At 42.2% G+C, this 25454-nt stretch overlaps 2 protein-coding genes across 3 annotated transcripts in view; both read left to right on the top strand.

Annotated features, from left to right (window-relative positions):
• The first annotated feature begins 12079 nt into the window (after positions 1 to 12079).
• On the top strand, positions 12080 to 16550 carry LOC143526162 (protocadherin beta-16-like). The gene is made up of 2 exons (XM_077020811.1): positions 12080 to 14562; positions 16542 to 16550. The coding sequence occupies exons 1-2, from the start codon at positions 12157 to 12159 to the stop codon at positions 16548 to 16550; spliced, it is 2415 nt and encodes an 804-aa protein (XP_076876926.1). The 5' UTR covers positions 12080 to 12156.
• Positions 16551 to 16770: 220 nt separating this feature from the next.
• Positions 16771 to 25454, top strand: part of LOC143525424 (protocadherin gamma-C5-like) — a 186532-nt gene continuing 177848 nt past the window's right edge. For both annotated transcript variants that reach the window (XM_077019361.1, XM_077019380.1), the window contains exon 1: positions 16771 to 19276. In XM_077019361.1, coding sequence (XP_076875476.1) covers positions 16883 to 19276 — 2394 coding nt within the window. In that variant the 5' untranslated portion in view covers positions 16771 to 16882. The remainder of the gene's footprint in view (positions 19277 to 25454) is intronic.

Genomic DNA, 25454 nt, shown 5'->3' on the forward strand with positions numbered 1-25454 from the left:
CCAGATTAAAGTACACATGGTAACATTGTCAGCACTGTTAGCACTTCTAGCCTTTTACTGTGTGGGAATGTGGTGATGTGCTGGGGCAATGAGGGTCTTTAATGAATACAAAGTCCTGAATCTACCTTTTAACCATTTACTGCCATGTTTCAATCAGCCTCGTGCCTTTTAGTGCACAAGTGCAGTGTTTCTGATCTGCATGTCTTTGGACATATGAAGTATTACTACATTTATTTCACATATTTGTTAATTTGAATTTTTCATTTAAACATTTAGTGTTTCCACCAATCATCCGTAGTGTACACACGGTGTGTATTTTTCATTGCAGCTTGAATATATTATTTGTGTAACGTCCAGGTGTAGGAGGTGTCACGGTACGGCGGCCCCCTACTGGTCGCCCCCGTCTACAGCAGCAGCTTGTCCTGTGGGTGTGGCGTTGTGTTCGTCCCTCAGGTGGGCGGAGCCCACGATCCGTCTCACCTGAGGGTCGTTTGTTCGTCTATATATGTCTTGTCTTTGTACCGGTTGACTGCTGGTTATTATATCCTTAATTCGGATCAGTTCACGGGTTTTGGTTTGCACACTTTACATATTAAACCATCCTATTTCCCTGAGACTTGGCGTGATCGCTTCCATTTATTTTCGCTCACCCTGCCCGTCACAGAATAACCAGCCACCTTCGGAAGCCGCCAGTCTCCTTTGCTTTTTCCTTCGTTCGTGGTCATGTCTCGTGGTAAGTGTTTGTCTGCGTGGTGTTTTGTTTGTTGTTGAAGAGCCCCGCCGTGCTGAAACGTTGTGTGTGTGTGCAGCACGGCGGTGACCAGGGCAATCGACCCCGGTCGGGCTCTTCGTGTTGTGTGGTCACTTGTGTGTGCATGTGTGTGTGTGTCAGTGAACGGATGTATGGAACGTTGTGCGTCGCTCGCTTGTGTTAATTGTTGAATGTGTTGTGTGTGACGCTGTCGCCGCTCGTCACGGTCGCCTCGCTCCCCCGTGTGTCTAGTGTTTTATGTGGGGAGCGACTGCGAACTTGAGCGGCGCGTCACCACTGTTTGTGTAGAGCGCGCATGTGTGTGTCCTGTCCGTTTGCCGTTTTCCACCGTGCTTTTGTCTAGTCTTTGTGTGTTTTTGTCCTAGCGTGCTTGTGAACTGTTGTGTGTAATTCCACACATGCTCCTCCCCCTTGAGTGTGTGTGTGGGGGTGGACCAGTGATGGTCCCGTGCCACGGGGAGTGGCACGGAGGGCGTCGCTCCTAAGGGAGGCCCTGACCAGGAACGTGGGGGGTTCTCCTGAGCAGGTGGAACTCCCCTGCTAAGACGGAGACCCCTCCCCCATTGTAAGGGGGATCAGGGCAGTGCGCGTCTGTGTTTTGTGTTGGTGTGAGTGGGTGTGTGTGCATTTTGTGTTTTATGTGCAGGTGCTTCTCCCTGGCGGTGGATCGTGGCAGTCCTGGACCTTGTGGGGGTCTCCAACTGGCAGGAGCCCCCTTATGTCGTGGGGTGACCGGAGCCCGGTCGGAAAGAGCCCCTCCCTAGAGGGCTGGGGCCCCCGGATGTTTGGGGACGATAGGGCTCTGGTCCGAAGAGCTCCTGCTGAAGATGGAGACCCTCCCTCCTGCTCGGGGTGACCAGGAGGCCCTTGGGGGCTGTTCCCCAGCCCGCGATAAGGGCGCTCTGGGCCTCGGTCTCTGGCGCTCCTGGGTTTGGTGGAGGAGTCCACCTCGTAAAGTCAGGCTCCGGCTGGGGCTGACTCCCCAGGAGGCTGGGGTGGCCCCTAGCAGAAGGCAGGGGCCAGCTCCGGGAGGAGGTAGGTCCAGGAGGTGACTTAGCCACGCCCCAGGGAGGTAACCTGCACACATACACCCCGGACGGACACGGAGCCGTGGCCCGCCGTCCTCGCACCTGTGGGGCTATGCGGCTTAAGGCCGGTTAGGGCGTGAGGGCCCTGTGACCGACCGGGGCGTGGTTTTGTCTTGTTGACGGCCCAGTCGGTCCAGGGTCCCACCCAGGTAGGTGAGCTAACCTGTGTTTGTTTTGTGTTTCAGCTCCGGGACTACAGGGGGTGTGTCCCTTGTCCCTGCCTGCCTGCCCCTTTGTTTTGTGTGCTGCTGCTGTAGGCCGCACAGCCGGTGGAGGGGAGTGCGGCTTGGAGGGGGGATCTGTCACGGTACGGCGGCCCCCTACTGGTCGCCCCCGTCTACAGCAGCAGCTTGTCCTGTGGGTGTGGCGTTGTGTTCGTCCCTCAGGTGGGCGGAGCCCGCGATCCGTCTCACCTGAGGGTCGTTTGTTCGTCTATATATGTCTTGTCTTTGTACCGGTTGACTGCTGGTTATTATATCCTTAACACTAGAAGTCCCTGCAATTTCAACCACCCCCCTGAAGTCCCTAAAGAGGGTCCAAAGAACCTTAGTCCAAACTGACACCTCTGGTGGCTCCAATTAACATCCATTCATTTGCAAAAGTGCCCATTGCCTGAGGAATCAGCAGGGGGGAAAAGAGCTGAACTTGCCTCCAGTGTTATGTAAATGAGGCGTGTGTCAGGTATGGGTGGTTGCTGCTGAAAGCTTGCACCTCCTTGGCTGCCATATGAGACTGTGCAAGATCTCTTGCAAGAAGTCTCCTCATCTACAGAACCATATGTTTGAGATTTGATTTGTGAAAGGTTGAAATAATGTGAAATTGACACAAACATAATATTTGAATTATAATGGCATATAGGTGGCATATTGATTAGTCAAAATGGCTCTGATATTTTTAACCTTATTTTAAGTAGTTTTGTCTTTTGAAAAACTGCTAATAGGTATAAATGTTTTTACATAAATGTATACAAAAAACCCTCAGCTACTTAAAATAGAATAATATTATTGAGCAATTTTAACTTATCAAGATCAAGATTTTGCAGTGTGTCTCTTCCAAATACAGCCATAACCAGCAAACAAAAATAGGAAATTTAGGAAATCTTACCAAAAGAGATTTCACTACTACAGATTTTCACTACTCTCTGAAAACTAACAATGTGTTGTGTGTGACGTTTGTGACCCTAGGCTTGAAAAATTGCTTCATATGGGCTTTTCAAATGTAAGGATCAAAAGAAAACAATTCTGTATAATACAGTACATAGTGATAAAAACAATTGGGGTTAGGTGAACCATACAGGACAGGAGAGAAAACAGGAGGAGAGAAAAGAAGGGGAGAGAAAGTAAAAAGGGAAAAGACAGAAGAGCAGAAAAAACAGCTCAAATGACCACTGCAATGATTCACCAACTGCTGCTACTAAATGAAGAGCAGAAAGTAAGACATACAACACAAATGACTGATGTATGTGTGTGTGAGTGTGTGTGTTTATGTAAGTGCAACATAGGATAAATGTACATAATGTACTTATTAGCAAGGCCCCAGAGGCCAGAGGCAGGCAGAGAAAGACCAGGGAACCCCACCCGCCCACGGCCCCTCCAGGATCATGTCCAAAGCCTGCTGTGTACTGGAAACCTTTGCTATCCTTGCTTCTCAGTCAACAGAGTAAGTGAAATGTGTGGTGACATGGATTTTCATCCACATGTAGGTGGCTACAGTCATCTTTCTCTTTATTATAAGACAGACATTATTTGAACTATAATTCCAAAACATATCAAGTCTAACTCCTTTGTACTAATTTTGGATTTTTTTCTCACTGCAAAAGGTGACATGATTATTGGTCAAAATAGCTAAAGTTCAGATTTCTCTGAAAGGGTCTTTTCTTCTCCGTCTGAGTCAATGGATCAACATAGCTCACACTATCACCCATCCCCCCGTCTACCTAGAAGTGGCTGCATGACAAAGGATGGCCTCATGGCCTCATGATCCAAAATACCTCAGCACTGGCTTTTGGCAGGCTCAGGTAGAAATGTAGTAATGTTAGTAATGTTTTTCTTCTAAAAAAGATAAGTGGGTTCAAAATAACAATTTTTGAAAAAAATGACCAAATTAATTGTGATGATCCACCTCAAAAAAGGTCATGCAAAAGTGTGTAAGCTGGTCCTGAGTGTGTCTGCCCATCCCCCAGCTGCATTGTTGTGCAGGGGACATGCATAAGGTGAGAGAGGCAGTCAGAGGGCCTGGCTGAGAGCAGCAGCTACAGAGGACATGATGTAAGTTTAGAAATATATACAATAAAGTTGAAATGTTCTCAACAGAGCACTCACATACAATTATCCACTCAGTCCGCCACTCCCTCATTTGGGGAGAAAGCTACACTATTGTGGCTATTCCCCACTTTAGACAATTTAGACAATTTTTAATCATGGAGGGGTCTGAAATTTTCGTCTTAGGTGCATGTCCTCACTGTATTGGAGTATTTTATTGTCTGAGTGAAAGAGAAACAAAATGGGGTCACTAAAGTGGGAATAGCCACAATACTGTAGCTTTCTCCCCAAATGAGGGACTGGCAAACTGGGTAGATAGTTGTATGTGAATGCTCTGATGAGAACACTCATGAACATTTGTGCAAATGTGAGATGTGTCGACTGCTACAGATACACGTGTGGCAAATGTACCAGGGAGATACCCTGGCAGTGCCAGGCATGTTCTGACAGACTGCTGAGTGACTGTTGAAGTGCTAGTCACACAAGAAGGACATGCCACTCACACACACAGCCCTGCACTGCAGCCTATTGTAAATATGTGTGGAATTGTTTTATTCCTTGTATTTTTTGTATAATTTTATGGCAATAATAAAAAGCATGGAACATAAAAAAGCATGGAAACATAACAGTTGTTCTTTTGTATGTTTCTCATGCTGAAATCTCAGTCCTCCTGACTTAGACACAAATGCTTCTGGTCATTGCTCACATGTACCTGGCTATAAAATTTCTAATTTTCTATTTAAAATATAAAAAAATAATTTATTGTTTGTGCTTTGTTGCTCAGATAAAACTAAACTAAATACAATATATAACCTTTATATTATAAAATACAATAAACTAAATAGAACTAACTAGAAACTAAATGGCTAAACTCAATGGAAAACAACAATTAGTTGTGAGCTGAAGCATGCCCCCTCCTGTGGTGCGCCAGTAATGGCCTTATTTACAGGACAAAAGTGCCTGCTTACAGCTGATAATAGGGTGTTAGCTAAAATCCTTCAGTTCTCTCGACCCTTCTCTGGGTTCCGATGGTAGAAGTGTTGAAAGACCCTTCTCTGGGACTTCTAGTGTTAATTCGGATCAGTTCACGGGTTTTGGTTTGCACACTTTACATATTAAACCATCCTATTTCCCTGAGACTTGGCGTGATCGCTTCCATTTATTTTCGCTCACCCTGCCCGTCACAGGAGGCAGGCACCAAGACGATTACGGTGAACATATAACTTTTATTACAAATAGACGTATAAGCTCCGGATGGAGCGCGAGCAGCACTAAATCACACTCACGCAGACACGTAGCTTTAGACAAAGACGAGCACAGGACACTGCGCGAATGCACATTATATAGGTGAGTTACACAGACCCACGTGACCTCGAGACAAGGCACAGGTGTAACAAACGAACACACTCACAAACAATCCACACCCACGGAAGTACAAACATGGACATAACCGCACGCAGACGACGATATGACACGCCCACAGGGAAGGGTCCAGAGCTGTTCCGTGACAATTTGTTGCTATATGATCATTGATGAGTGACACATGTTTTTCACTAGAACATGATTTTGTTCTGCAGTACATTGGAAACTTCTACAGAATTTAGAGAAGTTTTGCTGTTTGATCGTTTACAACTGTAGATGGTGGTTATTCTTACATGTCACTAATCAGAAAGTGCATGTTCCCTGCTATTACGATATATTGGATAAAATATTTGAATGAGAAAACAGGAAACGCTTTTACAATGTTGTTCTGTTTATAAAACTGAAGCCTGACAGAATCCATAATATGTTACAATCAATTTATTTTGCTTGTAGACATATACAGTTTTTTAAGACAACTAATGAACTGTCTCAGTATGGAACGATATTTTACACATATGTTAAACAATGGGACATACATTTACAATACATTTACAGATAATTCAGTTTTCTATGATTCTTTATATTAATTTTACATTCTACAAGTTGTTGAATTTTATCAATGTGCTTAAAAACATGTTCCTGTAAGAGTCTTGCAACTGGTTGTTTCTTTTACGTTAATTTTAAAATTAGATTTTAGAGGTTATGAATAAATAATTTGTTATTAATGTGCTACACGTTTCATAATATGTTGGGTAGAAAAACAGAAACCAGAGTATATTAATGTCGACGTTGTCAAGTTCTTAAAATAAGTGAAATCTGACGCAATCTGCAGTGCCAAAATGAAGTCGGAATGGGAGCTCTCCGTGGTGCTGAAACTATAAGGTCTGATCCAGGGGTGCCCACAGTTTTCAGCTTGCGAGCTACTTATAAGATGACCAAGTCAGAAAGATCTACCGGGGTGGCGGCGAACGTAATTTGTTGAGTGTATTGCAGATTGGCTACCGTGAATGTCAATCAAAATACAACCGTCAGTGCAGATGTGCGATTCATCTACTACTATTTTATGTGACGCGATCTACGCACATTCCTTCGCGATCGACCGACACTTCCTTCGCGATCGACCGGTCGATCGCGATCGACGTAATGAGCACCCCTGGTCTGATCCATCTATTCTTTTGAGGACATATATGTTATGTTTGGGTATCAAATAAATTCGAGATCAAGTTTCCAGTCTACTAACTTTTTTATTCTTCCATCATTCCGACCACACCACGGACCCTTCTCTCGCTAACTTTTTCTCACCCCCTACAGGAGGGGAGGGGTATTACATGACCGTATATAGCATTACACATCATTACTATTGTAAATAGATATGCAAACACAACATCTCCCCTGTTACTCATAAAAGATTTACCATGTCATTATGAGCTTCGTTCCCGTAATGACCTACTGCATAGAACATGAAAACCTCAGGCATAACTTTTCCTGGCTTGTACAATCAAAGTAATAACTGTGAACAAATAGCTCTTGTAGAACCCACTCACTGAAGAATGTTAATACACTATAAGAACGGTTATAACTGAACCTATCAATAAGCATATTCAGAAACATTCACTAAAGCTTTTAGTAATGACAAACTCTTTTTTTTTCAGGGCAGCGATCCGCCTACACCCTTTACATATCTTCTTAATGGTACTATGTCAGCACATAGTCTTTAGTCCAAGTTGGTGGTTGTCTCACTCTCTGAGTGTTGTCTCTTTTCAGAGTCTCTGTAACAGTTTCTTCCGTTATAGCATCTTCTGATGACCTCACCGCGTTCTCGGGGCAGCGAGAAAGACGTGAAGCATTCCACCGTCTACCATCACTCAGTATAAAAGTGCTTAATCCAGTCTGCTGTTGCACAGACAAGGGCTCAGTGTATTGCCGCTCTCCTTTTCCCACATGAAAAGGCTTCCGTACTCGCACCTTGTCGCCCACTTTGAGGTTCGGAGGTCGTGCACCTCTTCTCTTGTCAGTGTAACGCTTACTCTTGGACTGTCGTAAGGCCACCCTGGCAGCGACCCGAGCATACCTCTCTTCATCTACCGCTGGTGGTAGGACGTGTAATTTCGTTCGCATGGGCCTGCCTCTCAGAAGTTGAAAAGGAGATTGACCAGTCGTCGCATGAGCTGTGGCTCGGTAATTGTGGAGCATGTTAGTCACTGCAGGCTTCCATGGTAGTTGGGTTATCTGCGCCGCTTGAATACAGTCCTTGAGAACTCTGTTAAAGCGTTCCACAGAACCGTTGGCCTGCGGATGGTAAACACTTGCTCTAATGTGTTTGATGTTCCGTTCTCTCAAAAACTCAGCAAAAACAGAGGACGCGAACTGTGAACCATTGTCTGTAGTAATGACACAAGGGTTTCCTTCACGTGCAAAAATAGAAGTCAGGAATGCAATGACAGTGTCAGTATTTGCATTTGTCGAAAAACCTACTTCTGGCCATTTACTGAAATAATCTACCAGGGTGATAGCAAATCTACAGTCATTAGCCCCACGTTCAAACGGACCCACGATATCGACAGCCACATGCTGGAACGGGCCTTCTGGAAATTCAACAGGCTGCATTGGTGCAGGAGCAGCATGGGCTGTTTTGTCACATGACTGACAAACTGTGCAAGACGAAATGACCTCATGTATTAGTCCATCCATGCGCGGCCACCAGTAAAGTTCTCTAAGGCGCTGCTTTGTGCGAACAACCCCTTGATGACCTTCGTGCGCCAAGTGCACAATTCTGTCTCTGAGGGCTTTAGGTACAACCAGGCGTGTACCTCGAAAGATCAATGGCGTGTCCACAGCCAGTTCATGTCGCACCAAGAAGTATGGCTGTAGCTCACTAGGAAGAGCCTTTTTCACTTTTGGCCATCTTGAGTGAATGACCTTCCGTACTTGTGATAATTCAGGACAATCTTCACATTCTGCCTTGAAGTCAGCCAGTGAAAGTGCCGCTAGGAGTGGTGAGATCTCTGCTATCTCTGTGAATAAATCGTGTTCCAACTCCTCGTCTATGCTGGAGTGATTGAGAGGAACACGTGAGAGAGCATCAGCCATGACATTGAGGCTACCAGGGCGGTACTGCACATCGTACTGAAAACACATGAGTCTTGCTGACCATCTTGCAATCCTCATACCAGCCCTATTCATACCTTTGGTATTGAGGAGAGTTGTAAGAGCTTGGTGGTCGGTACGTAACGTGAACCTCTGTCCCCACACATAAGTTCTCCATCGCTCCACTGCCCAGACACAAGCTAGAGCCTCTTTTTCAGTGGTGGAGTACTTCCTCTCCGCAGTCGACAATGTGCGTGAAGCAAATGCAACAATGCGTTCACTACTATCGTTATGCAGCTGCGTTAGCACAGCTCCTAAGCCTTAATCTGAGGCATCTGTGGTAACGAAAGTTGGTAATTTGGGGTTGTAGATGGAAAATGCAGGACTTTTCAGAAGCATTGATTTCAGATTGTTGAAGCTTTCCTCTGCTTCCTCATTCCACTGTAGCCCGGCTTGTGTGTTTGCCCTGACGAGCTCTCGCAGTGGTTCCACTAGAGTAGCATAATTAGACAGAAATCTACTGAACCAGGATGTTAAACCCAGGAAGGAACGTAGTGCTGCCATGTCTTTGGGAACCGGAGCATCAGTTAGATGGTCTGAACTTGGGCGTAAACCCTCTTTAGAAATGACGTGTCCTAGGAACGTAATGCTTGTTTGACTAAACGAGCTTTTGTCAGAATTAATCCGAAGGCCAGCATTTTTGAGATTCCCATCATGAACTTCCTTTGAAGAGCCATAGACTATAATATCATCTAGATAGTTCTGTACACCTGGAAGATCCTTCAGGATTGTTTCCATCATTTTTTGAAAAGCAGATGGAGCTGATGCCAGGCCAAAAGGAACACGTGTAAATTGGAATAGTCCATCATGTGTTATGAAAGCAGTTAGCTTGCGGCTTTCGAGGTGTAGAGGTAGCTGATGGTAAGCTGAACTCAGATCAATCTGGCTGTAATATGTAGCACCTGCCAGTTCAGCAAATAAATCCTCCATATGAGGAAGAGGGTAACAGTCCATAATCACACTTTTATTTGGTTCGCGTAGGTCAACGCAGAGTCGGAGACCCCCTTTCCGTTTCCTTGCGACCACAAGGGGACTCACCCATTCAGATGCATCTATGCGTTCAATTATGCCCTCTTGAAGTAATCGTTTTATCTCTACCGACACCTCTTTGCGTACACTCAGTGGTAAACGCCTTAACTTTTGGCTGACAGGTTGCACTGATTTGTCCACTTGTACCTTGTGGATGAAGCCTCTCACACATTCAAATGTGGAAGACGGGGCAGAGTCAAGATTATATACTGTAGATTTTCGCTTGGCCACCGGTGGCGTATTCACAATGTGGTCTTCAATATCCTCAACTTTGCCCCCAACAATGTTGACATTTAGTGCTTTGATTAGATCTAAGCCTAATAATGGTGATCCACTTTTCACAATGTAGAATGAAGTTGAAATTTTGTGATTTTGACCTTTGATGTCAACTACAGCTGGTAGACAGCCAATCACTGGTAACTCCTGTCTAGCGTAAGTGAGTAATTTCACTTCAGGTTCCTTGAGCGTGCAATTAGCAAAGTACTGTTTGTATAAGCTTTCTGGAAGAATTGACACAGAAGCTCCAGTATCAACAATTAATGTTAGAGCATGGGAGTTTCCTGAAGGTGCTTCTATATTAGCAGTGCATGTGATCTTATTATATGTTGCTGCCACATGTTTAACATCACCTACATAGAGCACAGCTAGCTCTGGAATGACCACCTCCCTCACTTCGTGTACAGCAGATTTACAGACCTTGGCGAAATGTCCCTTTTTCCCGCAGTTGTTGCATTTTACTAAAGCAGCTGGACAGTTTTTGTCATTCGCCAGGTGCCTACCCGATCCACATCTGAAGCATTTACGTGGCTGATGGTCAGTTTTTGTATTTTTTCTGTGGTCTTGCTGTTTCCGTGGTAGGGATTTCCCTGAACATAGTCCTTGCTTCCTTCTAGAACAAGCCTGTGTAGCACCCACAGCCTGTACTAATGCAGTAGTGACTGGTTTCGCCGATGAGAGCAATGTAGCATCTTTCGTTGCTGACTCTATCTGGCACGCGATCGTTTGAGCTTTGTCCAGTGTGAGATCATCCTCCAGTAATAACTTGTCTCTTACCGTACTGAGATAAGCGTTAGAGATTAACTGGTCTCTTATCATCTCACTCTCCATTTGCCCAAACGAACATGGTGCTGCTAACGCTTGCAGCGCTGCAACATACTGAGACACGGTTTCCTCAGCCCGTTGCACACGTTGTCTGAACGTGTGTCTGCAAGCAACCACGTTAACTTTCGGCACAAAGTGTTTCTCAAGCGCAGCCATAGCTTCATCAAAAGTCGTACCTTGTTCCGGCAAAGTGTAGAACAACCGTTGTCCCTCAGAACCCAAACAATGAAGCAAAACGGCACGTCGTCTCGCATCCGGCCATGCATCTCCGGTAGCGTTTATAACTAGCATGTAGTTATCAAACATTTTCCGCCATGTAACGAACGGTATCGGCGGCTCACCCACGTGAGAAAGAAACGGCAGCGGGCTGGGCACCGAAGCGCTCATCCTCGTCGCCAATTTGTTATGTTTGGGTATCAAATAAATTCGAGATCAAGTTTCCAGTCTACTAACTTTTTTATTCTTCCATCATTCCGACCACACCACGGACCCTTCTCTCGCTATCTTTTTCTCACCCCCTACAGGAGGGGAGGGGTATTACATGACCGTATATAGCGTTACACATCATTACTATTGTAAATAGATATGCAAACACAACAATATAGTACTGTAAGGCCACTGAAGATGAAACGTCACATTTTGCACAAACATTAAACCGTAAACACTTGCTTCCATGAACTGTACATTACAACGTGGTTCTCTGCGATTCTTGTTTTTGTGTTACATTCTACAGAGTCGAATTTCATCACCGTGATTTAAACTACATCTTTAGAGATTTGCAATTGTTCTTTGTTCGTCGGTTATTACTTTGTTCAATGGTTTGTGACGTCATAAATCAGCAATAAATATAGTCATTAATTCCCTTTATTGATATTAATTGAACAGCAATGTTCCACTAGCGTCTGTATGCTCTTACTGAAGCGGTCACCGTAAACGTTCACAACGCTCATACTGTAAGTATAGATATACATAAATGCGGTAATCTCCGTTAATCATTCTGATGACCTCTGCACTTTGTCATGAATAGCAGTTGATGTTCTTATTAAGTGTTCTAATTAAGTTCACAATCCAGTGAAATTATTATTTTTTGTTTAAAGAACATGTTTGTCTCGCTTAAGTCTTTTGACGAACTAGACTTGCGGTACTTGTAGTAAACTTAAAACACTCAGAGCGTCGCTGTTCACAATCACTTCAGCGTATCTCCCACAGGTTTCCGCCCATCTCTTAAATATTCGGCTGCACATTTCTATGAGTGCAAAACCAATCGCGAGACAAAATGGAGTAGTCTGGCTTTTTATCACGCGAATACTTTATTGTGTAAAATATTGAGAGACGCTATTAACAACGTTAAGTGGAATTAATCGAGAGGTCAGCATTTCAAATCTGACAATATGGGATGTATGAAGATTTCAGCTCCGTTATCTTCTCTGCTCTTAACGTTTTTTTCTGTGATTTGCGTACCGCCCGAGGAGATCTGAGCTATACAGTTCCAGAGGAAACCAAACGGCAGTATGTGATCGGAAATATTGCTAAAGATCTTGGAGTCGATGCTCAGCGATTATCAGCACGTAAGGCCCGAATAAACACGGAGGACAGCGGTAAACGGTATACTGACATTAACCTGAGTACTGGAGATTTGATCGTAGCAGACACAATCGACAGAGAGATGCTTTGTGGCTCTAGAATGACTTGCATGTTGAATTATGAGCTTGTGTTGGCAAATCCTCTAGAGGTTCACCGTATTTCATTGAATATTGAGGACATTAATGATAATGCCCCAAAATTCCTTAACGAGCGCATTACGATCGAAATTCAGGAGTCCGCGTTAAAAGGGCAGCGCTTCCGATTGGATGAAGCGCATGATTCTGATATCGGACATAACGGCGTTAAGGACTATTCACTACAGAAGAACGACCAGTTTGTATTGTCTGTACACGATAATAAGAACAGAAGAAAATATGCTGAACTTGTATTAGATAAAGAGCTGGATCGTGAAGAACAGAAGCAAATTGATTTGGTTCTTACCGCAGTTGATGGAGGGACTCCTCAGAGATCAGGGTCTGCTATTATACACGTCACTGTGCTGGACGCTAACGATAATGTTCCGGTATTTACTCAGGCGGTATATAAAGTCGCTTTGGCTGAAAACGCACCGTTAGGTACAGAAGTAGTTACTGTGAGCGCATCAGACGCTGATGAAGGAGCGAATAGAGCAGTAACTTATGAATTCAGTCGCATTGATGATAATGCAGCACATTTATTCACGGTTGATAAACATACTGGACAAATTAAGGTAATTGGAGACATTGATTATGAAAAAGAAACATACTATGAAATTGGAATGCAGGCCAAAGATGGATCTGGTTTAGTATCCACTGCCAGTGTCATTATAGATATCACTGATGTAAATGATAATGCCCCTAAACCCATAATTACATCTCTGAACAATCCTGTACCTGAGAACACCATTGTGGGCACTGAAGTGGCCATTATTAATGTTCAGGATAAAGACTCGGGAGATAATCGACAGATCAGATGCTCCATTCAGCAAAATGTTCCTTTTAAATTGAACCCATCCATTAAAAACTATTTCTCTCTGGTAACAACAAATCTGCTGGATCGAGAGAGAGAGTCTGATTACAATATAACTATCACTGCCACTGATGGAGGATCTCCTCCATTATCCTCCTCCAAGACAATTCATTTTACAGTATCAGACGTAAATGACAACGCCCCTGTATTTGGAGAACAGTCCTACAGTACTTATGTGATAGAAAACAACAAACCAGGAACCTCTGTGTGTTCTGTTAGTGCAGGAGACCCAGACTGGAGGCAGAATGGCACAGTACTGTATTCTCTGGTGCCCAGTGAGGTCAACGGTGTCCCAGTGTCCTCATTTATATCCATTAATGCAGATACGGGGGTGATCCATGCTGTGAGGTCATTTGACTATGAGCAGTTCAGAAACTTCAAAGTCCAGGTTGTAGCCAGAGACAATGGCTCTCCTCCACTCAGCAGCAACGTGACTGTGAGTGTGTTCATAACAGACGAGAATGATAACTCTCCACAGATATTATACCCTGCTGCAGAGGGAAAGTCTTTAATGACTGAGATGGTCCCTAAAGCTGCTCTCTCAGGCTCTCTGGTCTCCAAGGTGATCGCTGTGGATGCTGACTCTGGACAGAACGCGTGGCTGTCGTATCAGATTGTGAAGTCTACTGATCCAGGACTTTTCTCCATTGGTCTCCATAGTGGAGAGATCAGAGCACTGAGGGACATTACTGAATCTGACAGCATGAAGCAGAACCTCATTATCTCAGTGAAAGATAATGGACAGCCCCCTCTCTCTGCTACCTGCTCTGTGTATTTACTTATTTCTGACAACCTGGCTGAAGTTCCTGAACTTAAAGACATGACATATGAGGAGAGCAACTCCAAACTAACATCGTATTTGATTATCGCACTGGTTTCTGTGTCCACCTTCTTCCTGACATTCATCATTCTGATGGTGGCTGTGAGGTTTTGTCACAGGAGAAAGCCCAGACTGTTGTTTGATGGAGCAGTCACCATTCCCAGTGCATATCTCCCTCCCAACTATGCAGAGGTGGAGGGAGCTGGAACTCTCCGCAGTTCTTACAATTATGACACGTATCTGACAACAGGCTCACGCACCAGTGACTTTAAGTTCATCACATCTTATAATGACAACACGCTGCCCTCAGCTCAGACTCTCAACAGGATTCAAAATCAGAATGATCCATTTGAAGATAATTCTTTCATTGTTGGTTCATCAGATCCAGAGGTAAGCCCTTGCTATAGCGTGTACATTTGCTGTTTTCCGTGTGTTTGGGAAGCATAAACATAACTTTAGTGTACCTATTAGTGGATTCAGTCTTTTCTTTACTTGTTTTCATTTCTATGAAATATTTTGTTGATTCTAACATTTTGCATGTTCTCAATTTAAAAGTCAGAATTTGCCTGTTTTATTGTGATAGACATTTGTGAAGGGTTTCTGTGGGAGGTGTTGCTGTGTATGCACTTCTGTGGCTGGTCATTGTTCAGTATTATTTTGGGACCTAATAATTGGGAACAAAGATTATTTTTATATATTTTAGAAATCTTGTACAGTTCTTTCAATTTTTTTTAGCTATCTGACAACAGGCTCACACACCAATGTCTTCAAGTTTGTTGCATCTCATATGTAGAGGCCATTTAACAACATGAAACGTAACATTCTTAGGTATCTGACTGAGAACTCTGTTCATACTATACATTGTTTCATGTTTGATTTATTATCATCATCAATCATCATTTTAGTTGTATTTTCCCTGGCACTAATGCAGCATAAGAGTTAAAGGTGGTAAGCACACATGAGATCTATTTCAATACTCCCCAGAATTGTTAATTCTATTATATGAATAACTATGATATGCTACTTTTTTTTGGTGATACCTTTTTGGATTATGGTAGTTTTATGGTCACTTGTTATTTTTGCCATTTGGAGAGTTCATGTCTCATACTGTCATTGCAACCTTCCCCACTGCTCTAATTTGAAGTGTGTCAGCCCTCACTAGCATTGAGAAATCATTTTTACAAGAAAAAATGAAATCATGTTGACTCCAGTATGACTTCCTTCATATTAGATGGCCAGTGATGGTTTATGAGGTCTTGATGACTGGAGTAGAGAGACAGTAAATGATGGTCTAGGGGTTCCATGTTGATTAAGTCATGTGGCCTGGTCTGAGACAGGGGTGCTAGAGTTACTGACAAATATTGTTCAGTAATGTGCATGTGCTAAGGTAAGTCGCTACAAGAGATTTTGTTAATGACTAAGGCCATGGTGATGAAATTGCGTCCCAATAGTATTGAAAACATGGAATCCACAGTTAAGTAAGTGTGCACTGGAGCACAACGAAGATCTGGGCTGGAGTGAGATGACTTGTGTGAAGTGCTTGAGAAGGGAACATCACCAAAGGTCAGAGGATCAGCTACTAGAGGAAGCACAGTGTCCAACAGCAGCTCCGCAGGCAAAAAGGGGCCAATGGTTTCAATAGTGAAAACAAGTGGAGAATCACCAGGCAAGATTTGTTGGCAATGGGCGTGAATGATACAATTCTTACTTGGAGCAACTCAGATGTCCTTTCAAATCTGCAAAGTCTTGGAGAGTGAGATAGAGAACACTGTTGTTGTAAATAATGGGCAGGGGTTGGAATATGGTAGCATGTTTTATCAGCATGTAAGATTTGTCTTGGAAAATTATGTACATTGAGACATTCAAGAGCTGATTAGCATGTTTGATAATGTGCACTTACAGGTTCATTATTTGTGTTGTACAGATACAAATAGAGCAGATAAATCTGTTTAAGGTACAGTGTACCGGACACTGAGCATCAGCTATAAATATCGGAAATTAGTAACTGATATAGGTAAAAAAAAAAAAAAACTTTGGATCATACAGTGTATTGCTTTAACTATTTAACTATCCTGAGGTCATATATGGTATTGTAGTCTAAGATTAAACTGATGGTTTACTTCTACAGAGTTAACAATCCTATTTGAGGATGCAGTTGAAAAAGAGGGTGAAAGGACAAAGGTGGAATCTCAGACTTGGTGGCTGAGGAGTTAACAGGAGTGGCAGGTGTATATAAGGTCAGAAGAGATAGGTGTATATAAGGTCAGTAGAGATAGGTGTATATAAGGTCAGAAGAGATAGGTGTATATAAGGTCTGTAGAGATAGGTGCTAGGAGATTTGAAGCTGTGTTTGTGTGATTTGGTTTTAGAGGCTATAAGATAAAGGTGCTTGTGAAGGAATTAATAAAGTAATTACAATTGTCCAGAAGAAATAGCAAAAATGACGATAGTTATATGAATCGTTGCTCTGATGGTGCCTTTTGGTACGACAGTGGCAGTTCCGTGTAAATACACACAGGGTCGCTATTTATCAGCTGTATTCGCTGAAAAATCCACCCATCCACTACTGCGACAAAGAGACGTGAACATTCGGCAGCATTTTACAGGGAAATGTGTATGCAGAGCAAACGTGCGAAATACTCGCTTAACTTGAACAAAATTTACGGATTTTATATAACTGCGTTGCAAAGGGCACTTTAAAGAACGAAAGATGACAGGATTGTCGAGATCACTTCTTTGTTTTATTCTCGTTCTCGCGTTCCATCTCGCTATTAGTGATCTAAGCTACTCAATTCCTGAGGAGATGAAACGAGGATTTATTGTGGGGAACCTAGCCAAGGACCTGCGAATGGACGCTAAGACACTTGTGTACAGGAATGCCCGTTTGGATGCAGACGGCGTCAGTAAACGTTTCAGTGAGCTAGATGCACGGACTGGAGCCCTTATTGTTTCGGAACCCGCAGACAGAGAAGAGCTCTGCGGCTCGCGACAGACGTGCCTTCTTAAATATGAACTTGTCCTCGAGCGGCCGTTAGAGCTGCATAGCGTTGTTGTCCAAATTCAGGATGTAAATGATAATGCACCACAGTTTTCCTCCGATAAAATTAAACTCGAAATTCAGGAATCAGCAGTTAAAGGGACCTCCTATTTCTTGGGAGAAGCTCACGATGCAGATTTGGGTCAAAACGCAGTTCAGGGATATTCTCTTGGAAGAAACGGTCATTTCTCTTTAAATGTCGGTACAAATTCAGACGGAGGAAAGTACGCTGAGTTAGTGCTCGATAAAGAACTCGATCGCGAGAAACAGCAGGAGATTACATTGTTCGTATCTGCCACAGATGGTGGTGATCCGCTAAGGTCAGGCACCGCCGTTATACATGTTACTGTGCTGGATGCTAACGATAATTCTCCCGTGTTTAATCAACCTGTCTACAAAGTAAATCTACAAGAAAATGCTCCTATAGGTACGATCGTAGTAAAGGTGAAGGCGACAGATGCAGACGCGGGTGAAAACGGAGAAGTAACTTACGAGTTTAGTCGACTGTCCGATAAAGCTGCTAGAATCTTTTCACTAGACAAGCGCAATGGGGAATTAAAGGTGATCGGTCCGGTAGATTTCGAGGAAGAGTCTTATTATGAAATGCGCGTACAGGCAAAAGACGGGTTGGGATCGGCCTCTGATGCAAAAGTTGTTGTAGACGTCACTGACGCGAACGACAACAGCCCCAAGATTGTCGTTACGTCGCTTATCAACCCATTTCCTGAAAACGTCCTGCCCGGGACAGAGGTGGGCATCATCAACGTTCAGGACAAAGACTCTGGACAAAATCGTCAGGTCCGTTGTTTCATTCAAGAAAATGTTCCTTTTAAATTAAATCCGTCAATTAAGAATTATTATTCTATAGTAACAACAACTGAGGTGGATCGTGAAAAAGTTTCAGATTTTAATGTAACTATCACGGCAATAGACGAGGGAACACCAGCGTTGTCTTCATTCAAAACTATTCAACTATCAGTTTCTGACATCAATGACAACTCGCCTGTATTTGAAAAGCTAGACTATGGTGCTTATATACCTGAGAATAACAAACCAGGCACCTCTGTGTGTTCTGTTAGTGCAGGAGACCCAGACTGGAGGCAGAATGGCACAGTACTGTATTCTCTGGTGCCCAGTGAGGTCAACGGTGTCCCAGTGTCCTCATTTATATCCATTAATGCAGATACGGGGGTGATCCATGCTGTGAGGTCATTTGACTATGAGCAGTTCAGAAACTTCAATGTCCAGGTTGTAGCCAGAGACAATGGCTCTCCTCCACTCAGCAGCAACGTGACTGTGAGTGTGTTCATAACAGATGAGAATGATAACTCTCCACAGATATTATACCCTGCTCCAGAGGGAAAGTCTTTAATGACTGAGATGGTCCCTAAAGCTGCTCTCTCAGGCTCTCTGGTCTCCAAGGTGATCGCTGTGGATGCTGACTCTGGACAGAACGCGTGGCTGTCATATCAGATTGTGAAGTCTACTGATCCAGGACTTTTCTCCATTGGTCTCCATAGTGGAGAGATCAGAGCACTGAGGGACATTACTGAATCTGACAGCATGAAGCAGAACCTCATTATCTCAGTGAAAGATAATGGACAGCCCCCTCTCTCTGCTACCTGCTCTGTATATTTACTTATTTCTGACAACCTGGCTGAAGTTCCTGAACTTAAAGACATGACATATGAGGAGAGCAACTCCAAACTAACATCGTATTTGATCATCGCACTGGTTTCTGTGTCCACCTTCTTCCTGACGTTCATCATTCTGATGATGGCTGTGAGGTTTTGTCACAGGAGAAAGCCCAGACTGTTGTTTGATGGAGCAATCACCATTCCCAGTGCGTATCTCCCTCCCAACTATGCAGAGGTGGAGGGAGCTGGAACTCTCCGCAGTTCTTACAATTATGACACATATCTGACAACAGGCTCACGCACCAGTGACTTCAAGTTCATCACATCTTATAATGACAACACACTTCCTGCTAGTGGGATTTTGAAACTGGACCAAGATGATCCTTTTACTGCGAGTATGATTGGTCAGAGTAATACAGCTGATGATGAGGTAAGAATATGCTATGGTTTCATCCAGGTATCACAGCAGTGGGGTTGAAATAAACTTTTATATTCTAACAAGATGGCTTAGCAGTAAATTTCTAATTACCTAATAATATTTAGAAAAAAAAAACCCTAGATTCTTTCAAGCAAAAAAAAAAATTATGTTGTTATGGTTGCATTAAAATATGTTTAATTTAGGACGGACAGTGTGAATATTTTGAAGTTTTTGTATAGTTTTATCTGTGCAATGACAGATCTCCTGTTTTGCATTATTCAGTATGAGGTTACATGTTCTTGAGTGAGTATATGAAGTGAATACTTGACACCTTGTAGCACTATTCTTAAGATAACTGACATTTTATGTTCCTTTTCATTGATCATTAATATATTTTCATCACTGTTCAGCACTAAAGCTGTGGACAGCGACTCTACTTTGATTACATCCCTCCACGTGCCAGAAAGCACTTGACTTTGTTTATGTTCATGTATCCATCTGTTTTGGTGTGTTGTAGACAGACATTAAGCTCTTTAGACTTTGTGTTGTTTAGGTCAGTAACTCGCCATGTGTGGTGGAGCTCTATTCACTTCTCGCTTGTCTTCCTTTGATTTCTTTCAGTGGTTTTGTGCTACAGCATGTTGTAGGACAGAATCTCCACTGCTGTTCATGATGTTACTGTGGAGTAGTTCTATGACACTGCACTTTATGAACAAACCTTGGCATTGCTGTATGAGGTTTTGTCACAGGAGAAAGCCCAGACTGCTGTTTGATGATGACACATATCTGACAACAGGCTCACGCACCAGTGACTTCAACAAAGAAACTCTTTAGTATTACAGAAGCTTTAACACTGTGTCACTCGTGAGGTCCACATCTATTTTCTGCTTGTTCTATTGGTAAAATGCTTTAAAAACTTAATAATAGTGTTTCTTTTGTGCAGAGGTTTTAAATAAATACCTTTTGCTGTGTTAGCCATTAGTGACAGTGCAGTGACAGTCCTGACATATCATGGGATAACAACTAGATTCATTCTATAGACTTTGACTGAACATCTGATATTGCAGTGGGGTGAGGACTGATTTTATTTTATCTTTTTAGGTTTGTGGTTTTCTACTAGTTTTTTTGTTTTCTATTTTTGAAATAATGTCAGATCCACAGTACTGAATAGCGTCTGTACACAAAACTGTGGTTAATTCACCGGATTAATCCTTCATATCCTGTAAAATTCCCTCAAAGATTCTACAGAATTATACTATTACACACCGTACACATTTGATTTTATTTTCCCAACTCATTTCTCTAAAAGGTGAAGTACAGGTAAGAATAATTCAAAATTGCAATATACTAAAAATACTCAAAGGGTCGCTGTTCACCAACAGAGTAAAATTAAAGCTCATTTCCACTAGCGTGATACATTATCTAAAATCCCGAAGCAGACAACCACTGCTGAAAAACGCTCCCAACTGTGCACGGGACTGGAATACATGACGTTCACGCGCTTATGCTCGTCACTCGTCAGACTTTTTCACAGTCAAGAAAATGGATATTACTTCTTTTCTTTCGACAATATTTCCTTGGTTCTTTGTTTGGTTTTTTATTTGCACTGCTCGTGCAGATTTGAGTTACTCGGTTGAAGAGGAAACGAAGCGCCAGTCTGTTATCGGAAATGTCGCGAAGGACCTCGGAATAGATGCTAAACGATTATCGGCACGTAAGGCTCGAGTAGACACATACGACAGCACGAAACGTTACTGCGATATTAATCTAAGTAGTGGAAATCTAGTCGTGGCGGAGACAATAGACCGAGAGGAGCTTTGTGGGTCGAGAATGTCTTGCATTTTGAACTATGAGCTCGAGTTAGAAAATCCGCTTGAAGTGCAACGGATATCACTGCAAATTGAAGATATAAATGACAACGCCCCACGATTTCCTAACGATCATATTACATTTGAAATCAGAGAATCTGCTATTAAAGGTCAGAGTTTTCCCCTGGACGAAGCGCACGACTCTGACATTGGACAAAACACGGTTCAGGGATATTCAATTGAAAAAAACGAACATTTTGTTTTATCAGTTCACGAGAATGCGGAGCAGGGCAAATACGCTGAACTAGTGTTGGAGAAAGAATTGGATCGCGAACAACAGAAGGAAATTAATTTAGTACTTACAGCAACTGATGGCGGCACCCCACAAAGGTCTGGTACTGTAGTTATCCACATTACCGTGCTGGATGCTAACGATAATGCCCCGGTTTTCAGTCAGGCTGTTTACAGGGCTACTCTCGCTGAAAACGCGCCGTTGGGTACCACAGTTATTACAGTAAGCGCATCAGACCCGGACGTGGGAGCGAACGGTGAAGTGAGCTATGAATTCAGTCGCATATCTGATAAAGCAGCAAAATTATTTTCTATTGACAAGATAACTGGTGAAATTAAGGTTGTCAGAAACATCGATTATGAAGAGGAAACGTACTATGAAATGAGAGCGCAGGCTAAGGATGGTCCAGGCTTAGCGACCACTGCGAAGATTATTATAGATATCAGTGACGTAAATGACAACGCACCTAGAATTACTTTGAAGTCACTGAACGATCCCATACCAGAAAATGCGGCTGTAGGCACCGAGGTGGCCATCATTAATGTTCAGGATAAAGACTCAGGAGAGAATCGACAAATCAGATGCTCCATACAGCAAAACCTCCCTTTCAAATTAAATCCTTCCATTAAAAATTATTTTTCTTTAGCAACCACAAGTATACTGGATAGAGAACAAGAAACAGATTATAATATCTCTATCACTGCTACTGATGGAGGATCACCACCATTATCCTCCTCCATGACTATTCATTTATCTGTAGCGGATATCAATGACAATGCACCTGTTTTTGATCAGAAATCTTACAGCTCCCATGTGATAGAAAACAACAAACCAGGCACCTCTGTGTGTTCTGTTAGTGCAGGAGACCCAGACTGGAGGCAGAATGGCACAGTACTGTATTCTCTGGTGCCCAGTGAGGTCAACGGTGTCCCAGTGTCCTCATTTATATCCATTAATGCAGATACGGGGGTGATCCATGCTGTGAGGTCATTTGACTATGAGCAGTTCAGAAACTTCAAAGTCCAGGTTGTAGCCAGAGACAATGGCTCTCCTCCACTCAGCAGCAACGTGACTGTGAGTGTGTTCATAACAGATGAGAATGATAACTCTCCACAGATATTATACCCTGCTGCAGAGGGAAAGTCTTTAATGACTGAGATGGTCCCTAAAGCTGCTCTCTCAGGCTCTCTGGTCTCCAAGGTGATCGCTGTGGATGCTGACTCTGGACAGAACGCGTGGCTGTCGTATCAGATTGTGAAGTCTACTGATCCAGGACTTTTCTCCATTGGTCTCCATAGTGGAGAGATCAGAGCACTGAGGGACATTACTGAATCTGACAGCATGAAGCAGAACCTCATTATCTCAGTGAAAGATAATGGACAGCCCCCTCTCTCTGCTACCTGCTCTGTGTATTTACTTATTTCTGACAACCTGGCTGAAGTTCCTGAACTTAAAGACATGACTTATGAGGAGAGCAACTCCAAACTAACATCGTATTTGATCATCGCACTGGTTTCTGTGTCCACCTTCTTCCTGACGTTCATCATTCTGATGGTGGCTGTGAGGTTTTGTCGCAGGAGAAAGCCCAGACTGTTGTTTGATGGAGCAGTCACCATTCCCAGTGCATATCTCCCTCCCAACTATGCAGAGGTGGAGGGAGCTGGAACTCTCCGCAGTTCTTACAATTATGACACGTATCTGACAACAGGCTCACGCACCAGTGACTTCAAGTTCATCACATCTTATAATGACAACACGCTGCCCTCAGCTCAGACTCTCAACAAGATTCAAAATCAGAATGATCCATTTGAAGAGAATTCTTTCATTGTTGGTTCATCAGATCCAGAGGTAAGCCTTTGCTGAATTACAGATTGTAAATTAGATATTTCCTATGTGTTTAAGTAGCAAAATTGCAGCTTCAGTGTAATTGTAATGTATTCTGGTTTTCCCCAATACTTGTTTTAAATAATTTCATTTATTGCAGTGATTCTCACAATTGGTATCCTGTAAATATGAAAGACTTTTGAGTTCTCTATTAGTTAATAGTTATGACACAGAGTTTCTCTGTTTCTTGTGAGAGAGCTCTGTGAGGGTTTCTGTGTGAGCTGTTGCTGTGTTTGTATTTTGCTTCTGTGGCTGGTCATTGTTCAGTATGATTTTCGATACAAATTATTCATAACAAAGATGGTGATTGGGATCATTTCGTTTTTTGTAAAGTACCTACATTTCATACACATTTTCTAATATACTTTAGAGGATTTGAACCTGATTCTCTGAAGGGTTGTGTCTTCTGGCTGATGGATGCTTTTATAATATTCATATTTTAGGTTTTATCTATAATATTTTCTGTAAATCTCTTTCATTGTGTCATACTATGTAAAGCAATCATTCAGCTGATCAGTGATCAGGGATATGATATGTATGGCTTTATTATCTTGGCTGTGTCCGTTTAAATCTTTATGAAAACCATTTAAAGATTGTTGTTCAAGATGTTGAAGTTGTTCCATACAGTTGACAATCATACCTATAAAGATAATTTACATATATAGTAATTACACATAATTCCTACAAGTTCTGCTGGATTTAGAACATCTGTTTTTGTCAGTTTATACATTAAATAGGAATGATTGTATTCTTTTTCCTGTCTAAATGCATTATTAATGTTAGTGGTTACAGAGCTGTCTTAGTACTTGTCTCTGTCTGAGGGTCGTTGGTTTGATGCCCATTCATGATTGTAGGCATTGCATCACAGTTCTACATAACCTCCTTCTGTGTTATGCATCTAGTTGATAACTATTTGTTGATTTGGTAATTGAAGACAAAAGTTTCAAAGCAAAGTGTCCATAGCGAAAATGAATCACTGTTAACTACTTATGTTTATGGTGCTGTGTGCAGAGACTTGGATTGGTAGTGGCAATGTGGATTTTTAAAATATAATAATTAAAATTTCTGACTGAAATGTTTACCTGCTTAACATGTTGCGCAACACTGCTTACTGAATAAAATGCAGTGTTTGTGAATTTAATTTTCTTAAACTTGTGATTTTAAACAAAATATATTGCAAATCCAAGGAATAGTTTAGCCTCTGCAAATATAAATGAAACATTTAATGTTACCACCACCAGTAATTCATCATGTGAAGATGATGTATGTTTACATTGTAATTTATGCACATACCCTTTATCATGAATCTTTTAATCCAAAGCGTTTTTCGCCATCAGATTTTTTTTGTTTTTGATCATAATATTGGAAACTCTCTTCAAATTAAGAGTTCTTTTGCTGCTTTTTAATAATCATTTCTGGTGCTTGATGTTGTCCATTAATTATTAGCAAATCTATGTTACCCTCTATTAGTACACGAGATAGAAAACAGAAAAACAGAAATGTAAAGTATATTAACGTAGGCGTTGTCAAGTTATTAAAACAGTGACTTCTGACGCAATCTGCAGTGCCAAAATGAAGTCGGTCTGGGAGCTCTCCGTGGTGCTGAACAAATAGGTCCTGGTCCGATCATTTTTTTTTCTGAGCATAAAGATTTTTAAGGCCACTAAACTTGAACCCTACCAGTATGAAACGTCATATTTTGCACCAACATTAAAACATAAACACTGTCTACGATGCATCGTCATTACAACGTGTTTATCTGCGATTTTTGTTTTTATCTTGCATATTACAATTAAGAGTCAAATTTCATATCCGTGATTTAAACTACATCTTCAGAGGTTTGCAGTTGTTCTTTGTTCGTCGGATGTAACTTTTGTTCAATGGTTTGTGACGTCATAAATCAAATATGAATTTAGTCATTTATTCCCTTTATTGTTATTAATTGAACAGCAATTTTCCTCTTCTGTCTGTGTGCTCTTACTAAAGCGGTCTTCAGCACTGTAAGCGTTCACAACGCTCATACTGTAAGTCTAGATGAGATATACTAAATGCAGGAATCTCCGTTAATCATTCTAATGACTTCTACACTTTGTCATAAATAATACATGATTTTTTTATTCCCATTTTTTACAATCAAGTAAAAATATTTTTGTTTGAAAAACATGCTTGTCTCACTAAAATATTTTAACCTACTAGACTTGCGGTA

The sequence above is a fragment of the Brachyhypopomus gauderio genome, chromosome 10 (genome assembly GCF_052324685.1).
Source record: "Brachyhypopomus gauderio isolate BG-103 chromosome 10, BGAUD_0.2, whole genome shotgun sequence".
In the NCBI taxonomy this organism is placed as follows: domain Eukaryota; kingdom Metazoa; phylum Chordata; class Actinopteri; order Gymnotiformes; family Hypopomidae; genus Brachyhypopomus; species Brachyhypopomus gauderio.

Excerpts from the sequence above, each read along its gene's own strand:
- LOC143526162 (XM_077020811.1), top strand. The coding sequence starts at position 12,157 with ATGTATGAAGATTTCAGCTCCGTTATCTTCTCTGCTCTTAACGTTTTT.